The sequence below is a fragment of the Solea senegalensis genome, linkage group LG8, assembly GCF_019176455.1.
Source record: "Solea senegalensis isolate Sse05_10M linkage group LG8, IFAPA_SoseM_1, whole genome shotgun sequence".
Classification (NCBI taxonomy): domain Eukaryota; kingdom Metazoa; phylum Chordata; class Actinopteri; order Pleuronectiformes; family Soleidae; genus Solea; species Solea senegalensis.
In genome coordinates this window covers 13,831,189-13,842,367 of record NC_058028.1, presented here as the reverse complement: position 1 = coordinate 13,842,367, position 11,179 = coordinate 13,831,189, and the positions used below count along the sequence as shown (strand labels likewise).

At 38.1% G+C, this 11,179-nt stretch overlaps 1 protein-coding gene across 1 annotated transcript; it reads left to right on the top strand.

The window, feature by feature from the left end:
* Nucleotides 1-1,924: 1,924 nt before the first annotated feature.
* Nucleotides 1,925-10,812, top strand: aifm4 (apoptosis inducing factor mitochondria associated 4). Its single transcript, XM_044033033.1, has 19 exons — nucleotides 1,925-2,070; nucleotides 3,482-3,571; nucleotides 3,668-3,777; nucleotides 4,113-4,222; nucleotides 4,777-4,821; nucleotides 4,915-4,996; nucleotides 5,126-5,238; nucleotides 5,336-5,422; nucleotides 5,509-5,600; nucleotides 6,225-6,355; nucleotides 6,825-6,940; nucleotides 7,036-7,107; nucleotides 7,242-7,305; nucleotides 8,068-8,144; nucleotides 8,649-8,766; nucleotides 8,880-8,978; nucleotides 9,068-9,143; nucleotides 9,224-9,328; nucleotides 10,313-10,812. Exons 2-19 carry the CDS (start codon nucleotides 3,489-3,491, stop codon nucleotides 10,341-10,343), a joined length of 1,611 nt encoding a protein of 536 aa, XP_043888968.1. The 5' UTR covers nucleotides 1,925-2,070; nucleotides 3,482-3,488; the 3' UTR covers nucleotides 10,344-10,812.
* The last annotated feature ends 367 nt before the right edge of the window (nucleotides 10,813-11,179 follow it).

The following is an 11,179-nucleotide window of genomic DNA, read 5'->3' as shown; positions in this document are numbered from 1 at the left end:
CCACTCGATCACAATGTGCAATTGCAACGGCCAAATTATTTTTAGGAGCAAAATTGAAGATACTTTTATTTTGACTTTTTAATGAAAATTACCACAAGATTAATTAAAATGTATACTTTTTTCCAATTAAAATTAATTCCATTGTTAATTGTAACCCATTAAAATATTTTTGTTAGTTGATACCTATAATACAGTTCCCTTAACCAAGTAACCACATGCTTGAACAAAAACTAAACATAAATACTGTTGGTATTAACTTTATTGATAAATAAATTGGTTGCAAGAGTGAAGTTTAAAGATGAAAATCAATCATATAAAAATATAAATGTATCATGTGATAAATATATATATATATATATATATATATATATATATATATATATGTACTGTATATATATATTCCTGATTCCTGATTTGTGTGTGAAAAAGTGTTTGCCCCCTAAACCTAATAACTGGTTGGGCCGCCGTTCAAGCATTTGCGATAACTTGCAATGAGTCTTTTAAAATGCAGTGGAGGAATTTTGGCTCACTCATCTTTGCAGAATTGTTGTCACATTAGAGGGTTTTCGCATCTCAACAGGATTCAGGTCAGGACTTTGACTAGGCCACTCTAAAGGCTTCATTTTGTTTTTCTTTAGCCATTCAGAAGTGGACTTGTGTGCTTCGGATCATTGTCCTGCTGCAGACCCCAAGTTCGCTTCAGCCTGAGGTCACGAACAGATGGCCGCACATTCTCCATCAGGATTTTTTGGTAGACAGCAAGTCTTCCAGGTCCTGAAGCAGCAAAACAGACCCACACCATCATACTACCACCACCATAGTTGACTGTTGGTATGATGTTGTTTTTCTGAAATGTGGTGTTACTTTTACGCCAGATGTAATGGGACACACACCTTCCAAAAAGTTCAACTTTTGTCTCGTCAGTCCACAGAGTATTTTACCAAATGTCTTGGGGATCATCAAGATGTTTTTTGGCAAAATTGAGACAAGCCTTAATGTTCTTTTTGCCCAACAGTGGTTTTGGTCTTGGAACTCTGCCACGCAGGCCATTTTTGCACAGTCTCTTTCTTATGGTGGAGTCATGAACACTGACCTCAACTGAGGCAAGTGAGGCCTGCAGTTCTTTAGATGTTGTTCTGGGTTCTTTTGTGACCTCTGCTGCGCTATTGGGGTAATTATTGTTGGCTGGCCCCTCATGGGAAGGTCGCTTTGGATAAAAGCGTCTGCTAAATGACATGTATGTAATGTAATCTAATGTAACTTGGATTGTCTTTGTCTAATATTTAAATTTGTTTGATAATCTGAAACATATAAGTTTGACAAACATGCTAAAAAATAAGAAATCAGGAACAGGGCAAACACTTTTGCACAAACTGTGTATGTAAATACACACACATATATATATATATATTTTATTACAAATCATGAGATATAGAAAATGACCATTACCTCATAAATGAAAAAATGTGAAAATCTTAAAAAAGATAACGCCCTCTGAAATTTAACCTAGTGGCAGTGACATAATTTAGTGTTGGTCTAAACGTGTTGCTTCTCTAAACAGAATTTACTCGTCAAACTAGTTTGTTAAACCACGCTTGTCCATGCCCTACCCTTACAATCACAATAACGCCCTCTGGAATATTTTTTTCAGTCCCGTTCACTGCACATGTACAAAACAACGGTTCCTCGGTCTCTTTGACGATAATGATTTTGATATTAATGTACGTTTCGCTTAATTGTCACCCAGTTCGCTTCACATTCTCAGCACACTATAACACAATGCTGTATTGTACAAGTACTTCGACTTTGAACATAAACACTGATGATTTCCACCTTGGAGGCTGATATTTCCTCCTCATAGATTGTACGCTGAACGCATCAGGAGTTGCTCGCGCTCAGTGACGTCAGCGACGGGCGGGGCTTGTGGTGGAGGAACACGGGTCTGAAGCTTAGCTGCCTGTCACACTTAAACGTTCTCGTGCTTTTCGCGTTTTCCAGAACTCAGGGTGGTTTTGTGTCTGCTGAAAACTCTGCACACACAAACTCTTCGAACGGCTGAAAGAAAAACAGGTGAGCATCGCTTCTGTGGTCATTTCACACTGAAATGTACGAACTAAAGGGTTTAGCCAATTTAAATCATGTTATGTGAACCTGCAACCATAAACATGTATTACTATAACTATAACATAAAATGAGGATGACGTGTTTTTTAAATTGATATCTCTAAACAACGTTCAGTGGCCCAGGCGAATACGGAAGAAGCAATGATTAGATTAACTGGGAGTGTGTGTGTGTGTGTATTCTTGGGATCGTCTGTTTTTATTTTTATTATTTATCTACTTCTCTATTTACAAGTTATCTATGTATGGGCTGTGACAAAATAGAAAACCATTGTCGAGTAGCCTGTGCTTGACTGTTATTAAATATAAATGTTACACTACAGGTATAAATTGCATTAATTACAGTTGTGTTATTTACTGCAAACCAGTGTCACTATTGTTTGTATATTTTATACTTAGAGGGCAGTAAAATCTTAGTCAGTAAAAATTTTGTGATACTGAACCTGAATTAAACACCTTTAATGACTTTGTTTTATCTAAAATTTAGACATGCACTTCTTTAATATGTTAAACATGCCTGAGGCAGGCTGTGGTATATATATTATAACATTATATTAGATGCAATGATGTCATGTAATGAAGGAAAAGCAGATTTGTTTGCATCATAGTTACATTGTTACATGATTCTTATACATCTACATAAATCCCACAAGTTGAAGAGACACACTATTTAATTTTGGGCAAGTGAAGAAAACATTATTTTTCTCTTTGATGAGAGAGTGAATTCATTTGTTGTAATTCTTAAGGCTTTGAAGACGTTTATGTTTTATATTTATGCTGCATTTTTAAGGCTGTGAATAAACTTAATCATCCCCAAATACTCACATTAACTTGTAACAGAATGAAAACTAGGTGGAGTGTGGAATGTGTGTGAGAGGACGGGGGAAAATGTCAAATGGCAAATTTGAATTTACATTGCAATCTGGATTGTTTGCACTGCTCATGGAAAAGTGTGTACCAGGTATGTGTGTCTATTGCCAAATACCACTTTTTAAAATTCATTCATTCATTATCTGCAAGAGGTTCACAGTATGTGTATTCAGGATGTAGTTTTTCCTACACGACAAGCATCTACAACAAAAGGTGGCAACACAACAGGTTTTCTACAAATGGGAACGCCTTGTCGGATAGAAGAGTCGGTGAAGGCTTAAGTGGGTGAAGGGCTGAATTAAACAAGTTTGTAGTGTTTATCAGTAGATTCTATCTGCTGTTCATTGCATGGATACAAAAAAATTAAGAAAAACAAACATTAACATCGTTAAAGGCAAGAACATTCACTAAACCTACGCCTAAAGGGAGAAGCAGAAAGAAGATAAATCAATAAGCCTAACGTGTTATTTCTTCATCTCCGTGTTTTGCAGTAACAGCATGACTCAGCACCATGAGCCAGGTCAGGAGCAGGAGGAGGTGACTGGAATGGTGTGTCAGGAAGACGACCTGAAGGATGGAGAGTAAGTCACAACTGTTCTGCTCTCTGTAGGAAAACAAGCTCATCGATTCTTTCATTTTGATTAATTTTTCTCCTCGTCTGTTTTATGTTTGCTAAGAATGAAGGAAGTCCTTGTCGGAGACCAGAAGGTACTGCTGGTCCGCACCCATGGTCAATACAGTGCTGTTGGAAGCCGGTGCTCTCATTACAACGCCCCTCTTATCAATGGTTAACCTTTATCTCTATTCACTAGGGCTGCAACTAATGGTTATTGTAGTTATTAGATTAATCTGTCAGTCCTGATTATTTGATACGTTGTTCGGTCCATAAAACGTCACAAAATGTCGTAAAGTGTTGATCAATGTTTCCCAAACCTCTTCACTTGTCTTGTCCACAAATCTAATTTATTCTGTTTTGACAATTTCTTGATGACAAGGAAACCACTCACACTAATTAATTGATCAATGGTTGCAGCCCTACTATAAACTAACATCTGAAATAACAGCTGGATGAAATGTTTCTGCACTGCATTGATAAACCGCCTGTGTTCTCTGATAATTCAGGAATATTGGTTGGCGACAGAGTCAGATGTCCCTATCATGGTGCTTGCTTTAACGTCAAAACTGGAGACATTGAAGACTATCCAGGTCTGGACAGTCTGCCCAGCTATAAGGTAAAACATCAACCTTCCATAACATTAACTACTCTTTCACTGCTCGTCTCGGTCAAGATGTGTGCACACGCAGATGCAGGGGCTCTTTTGGAAGTGGACAAATTGAATGAAAACAAAGTCTTATCTTAACATCTTATCTCGTGTTAAAACTGTAACTAAATATAGTCACATTTGATTCTATGCTTAAAGTTGCGGGCCGTTTATTTTACATTTAATGCAACTTAATTACATATCACTTTTAATCCAAAATAATGTGTAGATTAATGACAGGGAGCAGCTCAAACTGATGTAAGGCCGAACCCAAAAATCAGTTAAAAAGACTAAAAAGTCATTAAAAACTGCTCTGACTCGACGCTCAACCACTTGTGGCTGCTCATTAAAAGTTACATAGTGCCTCTTTAATGTAATGTGGTCAAAACACCAAATTATACTGATGTAGCAAGGGTACAGGCCTTGTACTACTTTACATGAACATGTACTACTTTAATAACTTTAAAATATGAACATTAGATCAGATGATTTATCAAATTTTTTTGTTTAATTTATCGCAACAGGTCAAAGTTGACGATGGCAAGGTGTACGTTTCCATCAACAAAAAAGTAAGAAGCAGAAGTTTGAACACATTTCACGCGAGTGCTATGTTTTCTTTCATTTTCCATTTGATTGGTCCCTTGTTTGTGTGTTTGTTTCAGTCTCTGACGATGAACAAGCGAGTGAAGGAGATGTGCACCATGGACGCAGACGTCAAACACACAGTTCTGCTCATAGGTGGAGGTCAGTGTAAGATTCGAACGAGTTTAATACCCAAGTCTATTCATCCATGCTGATTTCACCTGTGACTACATATGGTAAAGTAATACAGGCAAGATTTCTAAAGCTTTGTCTCTTAATGCACGATTTCAGGCCCTGCCTCGCTGGTTTGTGCTGAGACACTGAGACAGAACTGCTACCAAGGTCGAATCATCATGGTCACCAAGGACACCCTCCCTCCATATGACAAACCCAAAATGAGTAAAGTAAGAATGTGAACATTACAGAGCGGTCACCTGTGTTCCGATGTGTTTCTGACCCTCTACAAATATACAAGTTGTAAGTGGCTTTGCCTCCATTCAGGTTATGAATGTGGACAGCAGCAGTGTCCTCCTCCGGTCAAGTGACTTTTATCAACAGCATGGAATAGAGTTATGGACAAAGAAGGAGGTGAGAAGTGCACAATCTCACAGTTTAATTTGAAAATGTATTCTCTCTTGTGGTTTTTGTTTAAAATAATATGTATTCTGTTGCAGGTGGTGTCAGTAAACCCAGCAGATAAGGTGGTGAAGTTGAGCGATGGCGTTTCGCAACCTTACGACCAACTCCTCATCGCAACTGGCTGCAGGTTTGACTCATGACTCTGCTCCTGGAGACTTAGCCAGGGCGGGCTGTGTGCCCCCTGCTGGCCACTTGTGCCACAAAAAACAACACTTAGATCAACATTTCACAGCCTTTCACAGCCAACTAGAAACTGAAGTTTGAAAACAGTTTCACTTCCTCTGCACCAAAGTCCACAGTGAAAACCAGGGTTTAAACTCACTGGGACACAGAGGCTGCTGGTCTACTGCCTCGTTTGGTAAATTTGTGTCACTTGGGTTAAAATTAACAAATGATTTCAAACAATAAAATCACAAAATGACACATTTGAACCTACTGAGGAAGGCAGCAGTGGATCAACAACTCCTGTGTCCCCATCAGCTAAAATAGATGATTTTCTCTATGGATTTTGGTGCAGGACAACAAGGAAGTTTACAAACCTAGTAGTTTCCAGTTGTAAATGGTTGTCTAAGAGTGAAAAAAGTGGCAAACTTGTTGTTAAAATTTGCAGATTTTATTAGATGCACCTTTCGTTAAGTGGCTAGAATCTTTCGTTTTTGTTTTGCCTCCATGCTGGCAGCCACGTCTTCAGAGAAACCCAAACTATCCTGTGAAACCTCGGTTGTGATACTGTCACTCACTGTGTTCACAGAGCGCGGCCGCTCAGCTGTCCTGGTTCTGACCTGCAGGGAGTGAAGATACTACAGAGTTATAACGACGCCAAAGACATTTACAACGCCTGCCTGGGCAAAAAGGCTGTTGTCGTCGGAACTTCGTTCATAGGTGATGACATGTAGATCTCTTCACCACAGCTTGTACATGTTTGTCTTGTGTATTGATTATCAGTTTAACAGGGTGGTTCTATCAGAAGGTGTCTGTAGCGACTGTGGCGTTACTGGCTGCTGATAGTTTGCCGTTAGGTATTGTTTTTACGTGCACTCAGTTATAAATCACGACCAGGTTCTTCCTCTGCATCTGAAACGATATCAGCGATTTATTTTCTTCCAATGTCCGCTTAATTTCCATTTCTATTTCCAATAGTCAAAACAAGCACATGTAGAAAACTGTTTGATCTCTAGTAACCAAATAAAAGAAAAGAAATACAACCCCCTAGTGGTTGCGGGGAAACTCATAAATGAAAATGAGACATGGCTCCTACAGTGTCATTCCTTCAAAAGCTCCTTGCTGCATACCAACCATCATTGGCTATTTACTGTAACTGTTACTGTTCATGGCTATTAAAACACGACAGGCATGGAGGCAGCATCGTTCCTGTCCGACAAAGCTTCCAGTGTGGTCATGGTTGGAACGTCCACATACCCATTTGAGCGTTCTCTCGGCCCAGAAATTGGCAAAATGACAATGGAGGTAAGTAATTCCACTGTGACAGCAAAATGTCTTTTTAATATTTTTTTAAGATAAACTAATAAAAATATATATAAAACTTTTTTTTCTTCTTTAAGATGATGGAGGAAAAAAATGTGAAGTTTTACATGAATGACGGAGTCACTGAGATTAAAGGGGAGAATGGCACCGTGAGTTCACTGTATTTTCACATGACGTGTGTTTTTAAATTGTGGGCAGTTAAAAATGTCTTCAATTAAAATGCACATTATTGATGTAAATGTACCTGGTGTATGTTTTATCACAGACTTACCTTTCTTCTCAGGTCAAGGAGGTGGTGCTAAAGAGTGGCACGGTCCTCAAAGCTGATGTGGTCATTGCTGGAATTGGTAATTTTCTCTCACAGCAGCTCCTGGACGTGCTTCATTGTGCTTGAGCTGCTCTTTGGATTGGATGCACACAGGTCTAGAACAGTGGCAGTCCCCAACGTGTGAATGCTGTGGCCCACTTTCAACCCTGAAAATCTCCTGCAGAGCACCAAAACACAAAATAACTACACTGATTAACACACAAGACAATTGGATCTAGTATTTCCATCCATCCATCTTCTACCACCCTCAACATGAGGGTCACTGGTGCCATTCTCAGCTGACATAGGCAGAAAGGCTTTGTACAGCCCGGACAGGTTGCCAGTCCATCACAGGGACACAATTTGTCCAATTTGTCTAATCCCCAAAACTGCATGTTTTTGAACAGGATGTAGTACCTGGAGAGAACCCACTCATGCAAACTCTAACACTAATTTATTTCACAGGCAGAAAGTAACATCTGAACTGTGAATCAAGGCTATCAAGTCAAGGCTACAAAATGAAATGCCCCATAAATGATCTATACATTGTCCATAATAATCATTTGATATACATTTGCAAAGCAAGTTTTTTAAAATTACATAATAATTTATATTATAATAAAATAATTATATAATATATAATTCTCTCACACACAAATGCTCAATAAAATAGATTTTACAACCCATCATTTTTAACATACATAGCTTATTTAAGTGCTCTAACTGCTGCTGTTTTGTTAGATCTCTCTAAGTGAGGTTGTTCAGTTTCAGACCTTATTTGAATGCAAACTATGTTTTTCAGGAGTAATTCCTAATTCAGACTTCCTGGAAGGAAGTGGAGTGGAGGTGGATTCAAGAAAAGTTGTGATTGTTGACAAGGTAACTCGACACTGTTAATGGATACCAATTAGGCGAGACACAACAATACAATATTATCACGATATTTCAGTCACAATACGATATTATCGCGATATTTCAGTCACGATAAGATATTATCACGATATCTCAGTCACAATACGATATTATCGCGATATTTCAGTTACGATACGATATTATCGCGATATTTCAGTCACAATACGATATTATCGCGATATTGAAGTTACGATACGATATCAGTATTTTTGCGAAACAGCTGTAGTGAGAGTGGCCACTTGGCACCATCTAGTGGACTGAAATGTCAATTGATTTTTTTTTTTATGCTAATCCACAAAAGGTGATTAAAAAAAAATTGATATTTTGATATTTCACTGTATCAGTGTTTTGCCCCACCCCTAATCTCATCCCACCCTGGCTAATGAAGCATTAATATTGCCTTAGAGTGATTTTATTATGACTTTGTGTCATTGTTGATCATAATCCCTATGATCTCATTTATATTCACAGTTCATGAGGACCAACATAATAGACATTTTTAGTGCTGGAGATGTTACCTCCTTCCCTCTGGCCATTCGTGGAGACCAGCGAGTCAACGTTGCTCATTGGCAAATGTCACACGCTCAAGGTAAAAGGGCTAAAGTAAAAAAAAACGCAAAGGTCACTGATGGTCATGGATGAACGATACATTTACTCTGTGGGTTCGATCTCATGCTCCTTTCGGTCCTTTCTTGATCTCAGGAAGAGTCGCTGCCCTCAACATGCTGAAGAAAACAACCAAAATCGAGTCGGTTCCTTTCTTTTGGACTGTGCTGCTGGGAAAGAGTATAAGATACACAGGTAGATGGTTATTTATTCTTTTAGAAGTTATAGAGAAACTGTCACCCTTACATTAAATATTTATTCTCATTATTATTGACTCGTTTCAGGCTATGGAGAAGGATACAGTGAAATAATATTTAAAGGCAAAGTGGAAGAGAGGAAATTCCTGGCGTTTTACATCAAGTGAGCAACTGCGGAGTCGTTCCTGATACACATGAATTTGAAGAGATGCCATTCGTGCTAAATTTCTTCTTGGTCAACAGGGATGAGGAGGTGGTGGCGGCGGCCGGTCTGATGTCCGATCCTGCTGTGGCTCATCTCGCAGAGCTGATGGCATCTGGACAGAGATTTAAAAAGGCACAGGTTCAGTGAGTGACATCATATTCTTCCTGCATATTATTATATTGTTATTATTATTGTTATGTGACAGAAAATGCAATGGTCTGGTAATTGCTGCTTCCAGCTTTAATTGTTAGTATTATAGTTTATTGCTGTTAATGTAATAAACAAGACAAATCTTTGTTTTTTATAGAATTGTCATTGCACATTCACAGACATCATAACTTTTAACCCAAAGCATTTCAGCTGCTTTTTTCCATTACTATGCTAAAACGTAGAGTATATATAGAGAGTCCTATATCCTTTTTTCAGCACAACATAGGCATCTAATGGAAAAAAATGGCATATTCACCAGCTATATAAACACACCTGAGCAAAAAGTTTAAAATCGGATGGAATTTGTGAAATTTGGAAATCCGTCACAGTTCAATTTCACTTGTCTGGTTTTTCTTCACTTCAGACTCTTTAACTCCAGCATGGTCTAAAAAAACACGCTCCTTCTCCATCTCTCTGTCTCTCTTTAACACACACACACTTAAACTGCTGCAATATGTGAATTTCCCCAATGTGGGATCAATAAAATCTAATATCTAATCCAATCTAATGTTGCATTACTATCTAATCAGATCTAATCCTCCATTACAGTCTTCCTTACTTCAAATTTACCCATTATGATCAATGGGCTCGTCTTCTTCATTACAGCTGTATAAACTATAGACATCTTTCCTTTGGAGGGCAGAAGAAACAAGTTGTGAACACAACAAAGACAAGTCATGCCTCCATGGATAATTTGATGCACTTGCAGACAGTCGGAAACATCTGGGTTTTATGCCTCCATTATTTATGCCCAAAACATTGTCCTTAGAGACACTTGGACACCAAATGTGAGGGATAACATGGCAACCTGGACAATATCAAATGTGTGTGTAAAAAAAAAAAAAAAAGTGTTAAGATCATAACACAAATCACTGAGTTCTGTACTGATCACTTTCTTTTCTTCTTTATATTTTCAGGGCGGATGACCTGAGCTGGCTGCAGATGTGACCAAGGATGTTTACTGTATGGAGATGAAGGATGTCAGCTTTCTCCTCCTCCTTTCCAGTCTTGGTCAGATTGTGCTAAACTGGATTGCTCCACACCAGTCCTCCTGATGGCCAATTAAGGTCGCTGCTTTTAGGAAATACACCGTTACCATAGCAGCAAGCGCAACTTTATTGACTTTGCACTTTGTGCACTGAGTGACTAATCTAATCTCTGCCTGTAATAAATGTAGCCTGGAAAGGACTAGACAGAAATGAATGGATTTTGTTATTATATCAGAATGTATTTGTGAAGAACCTGTTTATGATAGTACTATGCTGTATATCCCTTATACTGTATTCATTCATGCATTAACTTGAATTAATTCATTCACTTTTGAAGGGAATGTTTGAAATTACTGATCTACGGAGGAGTATTAGTAAGAAATAAAACAGCATGAATTCTGAGATTAATGTCAGAATTCTGACTTTATTTCTCAGAATTCATGCTGTTTCACTTTTTTCTTTCTTTCAATTTCTTCTTTTTCTTTACATGTGGCCCTAATACTCTTCCATACTGTTCCATACGTATTGCACTGCCATGATAATTGTAATGTTTACTACCAAAAAAATCCTGCCCACTGCATCTTTAAATTCACATGTATTTGTGTTTGGTGAAATTAAATATGGATAAAGTGAGAGCATGAACGCACCTGCAGTGTCTTTAATATTTGTGCTACATAAGTACAGTATATTGCTCAGGTATAAACTTATTTTTGTTTTGTTTTAACAGCACTGATTATCCATATTATTGGCCTGCATTCAGGGAAATATGTTTTCTGTGTGGTTTCTCATGTCAGT

Coding starts and splice junctions, on each gene's coding strand:
- aifm4 (XM_044033033.1), top strand. CDS start 3,489: ATGACTCAGCACCATGAGCCAGGTCAGGAGCAGGAGGAGGTGACTGGA. Junction 5,423..5,508: donor AGTTATGGACAAAGAAGGAG/GTGAGAAGTGCA, acceptor ATTCTGTTGCAG/GTGGTGTCAGTAAACCCAGC. Junction 6,941..7,035: donor TTGGCAAAATGACAATGGAG/GTAAGTAATTCC, acceptor TTCTTCTTTAAG/ATGATGGAGGAAAAAAATGT.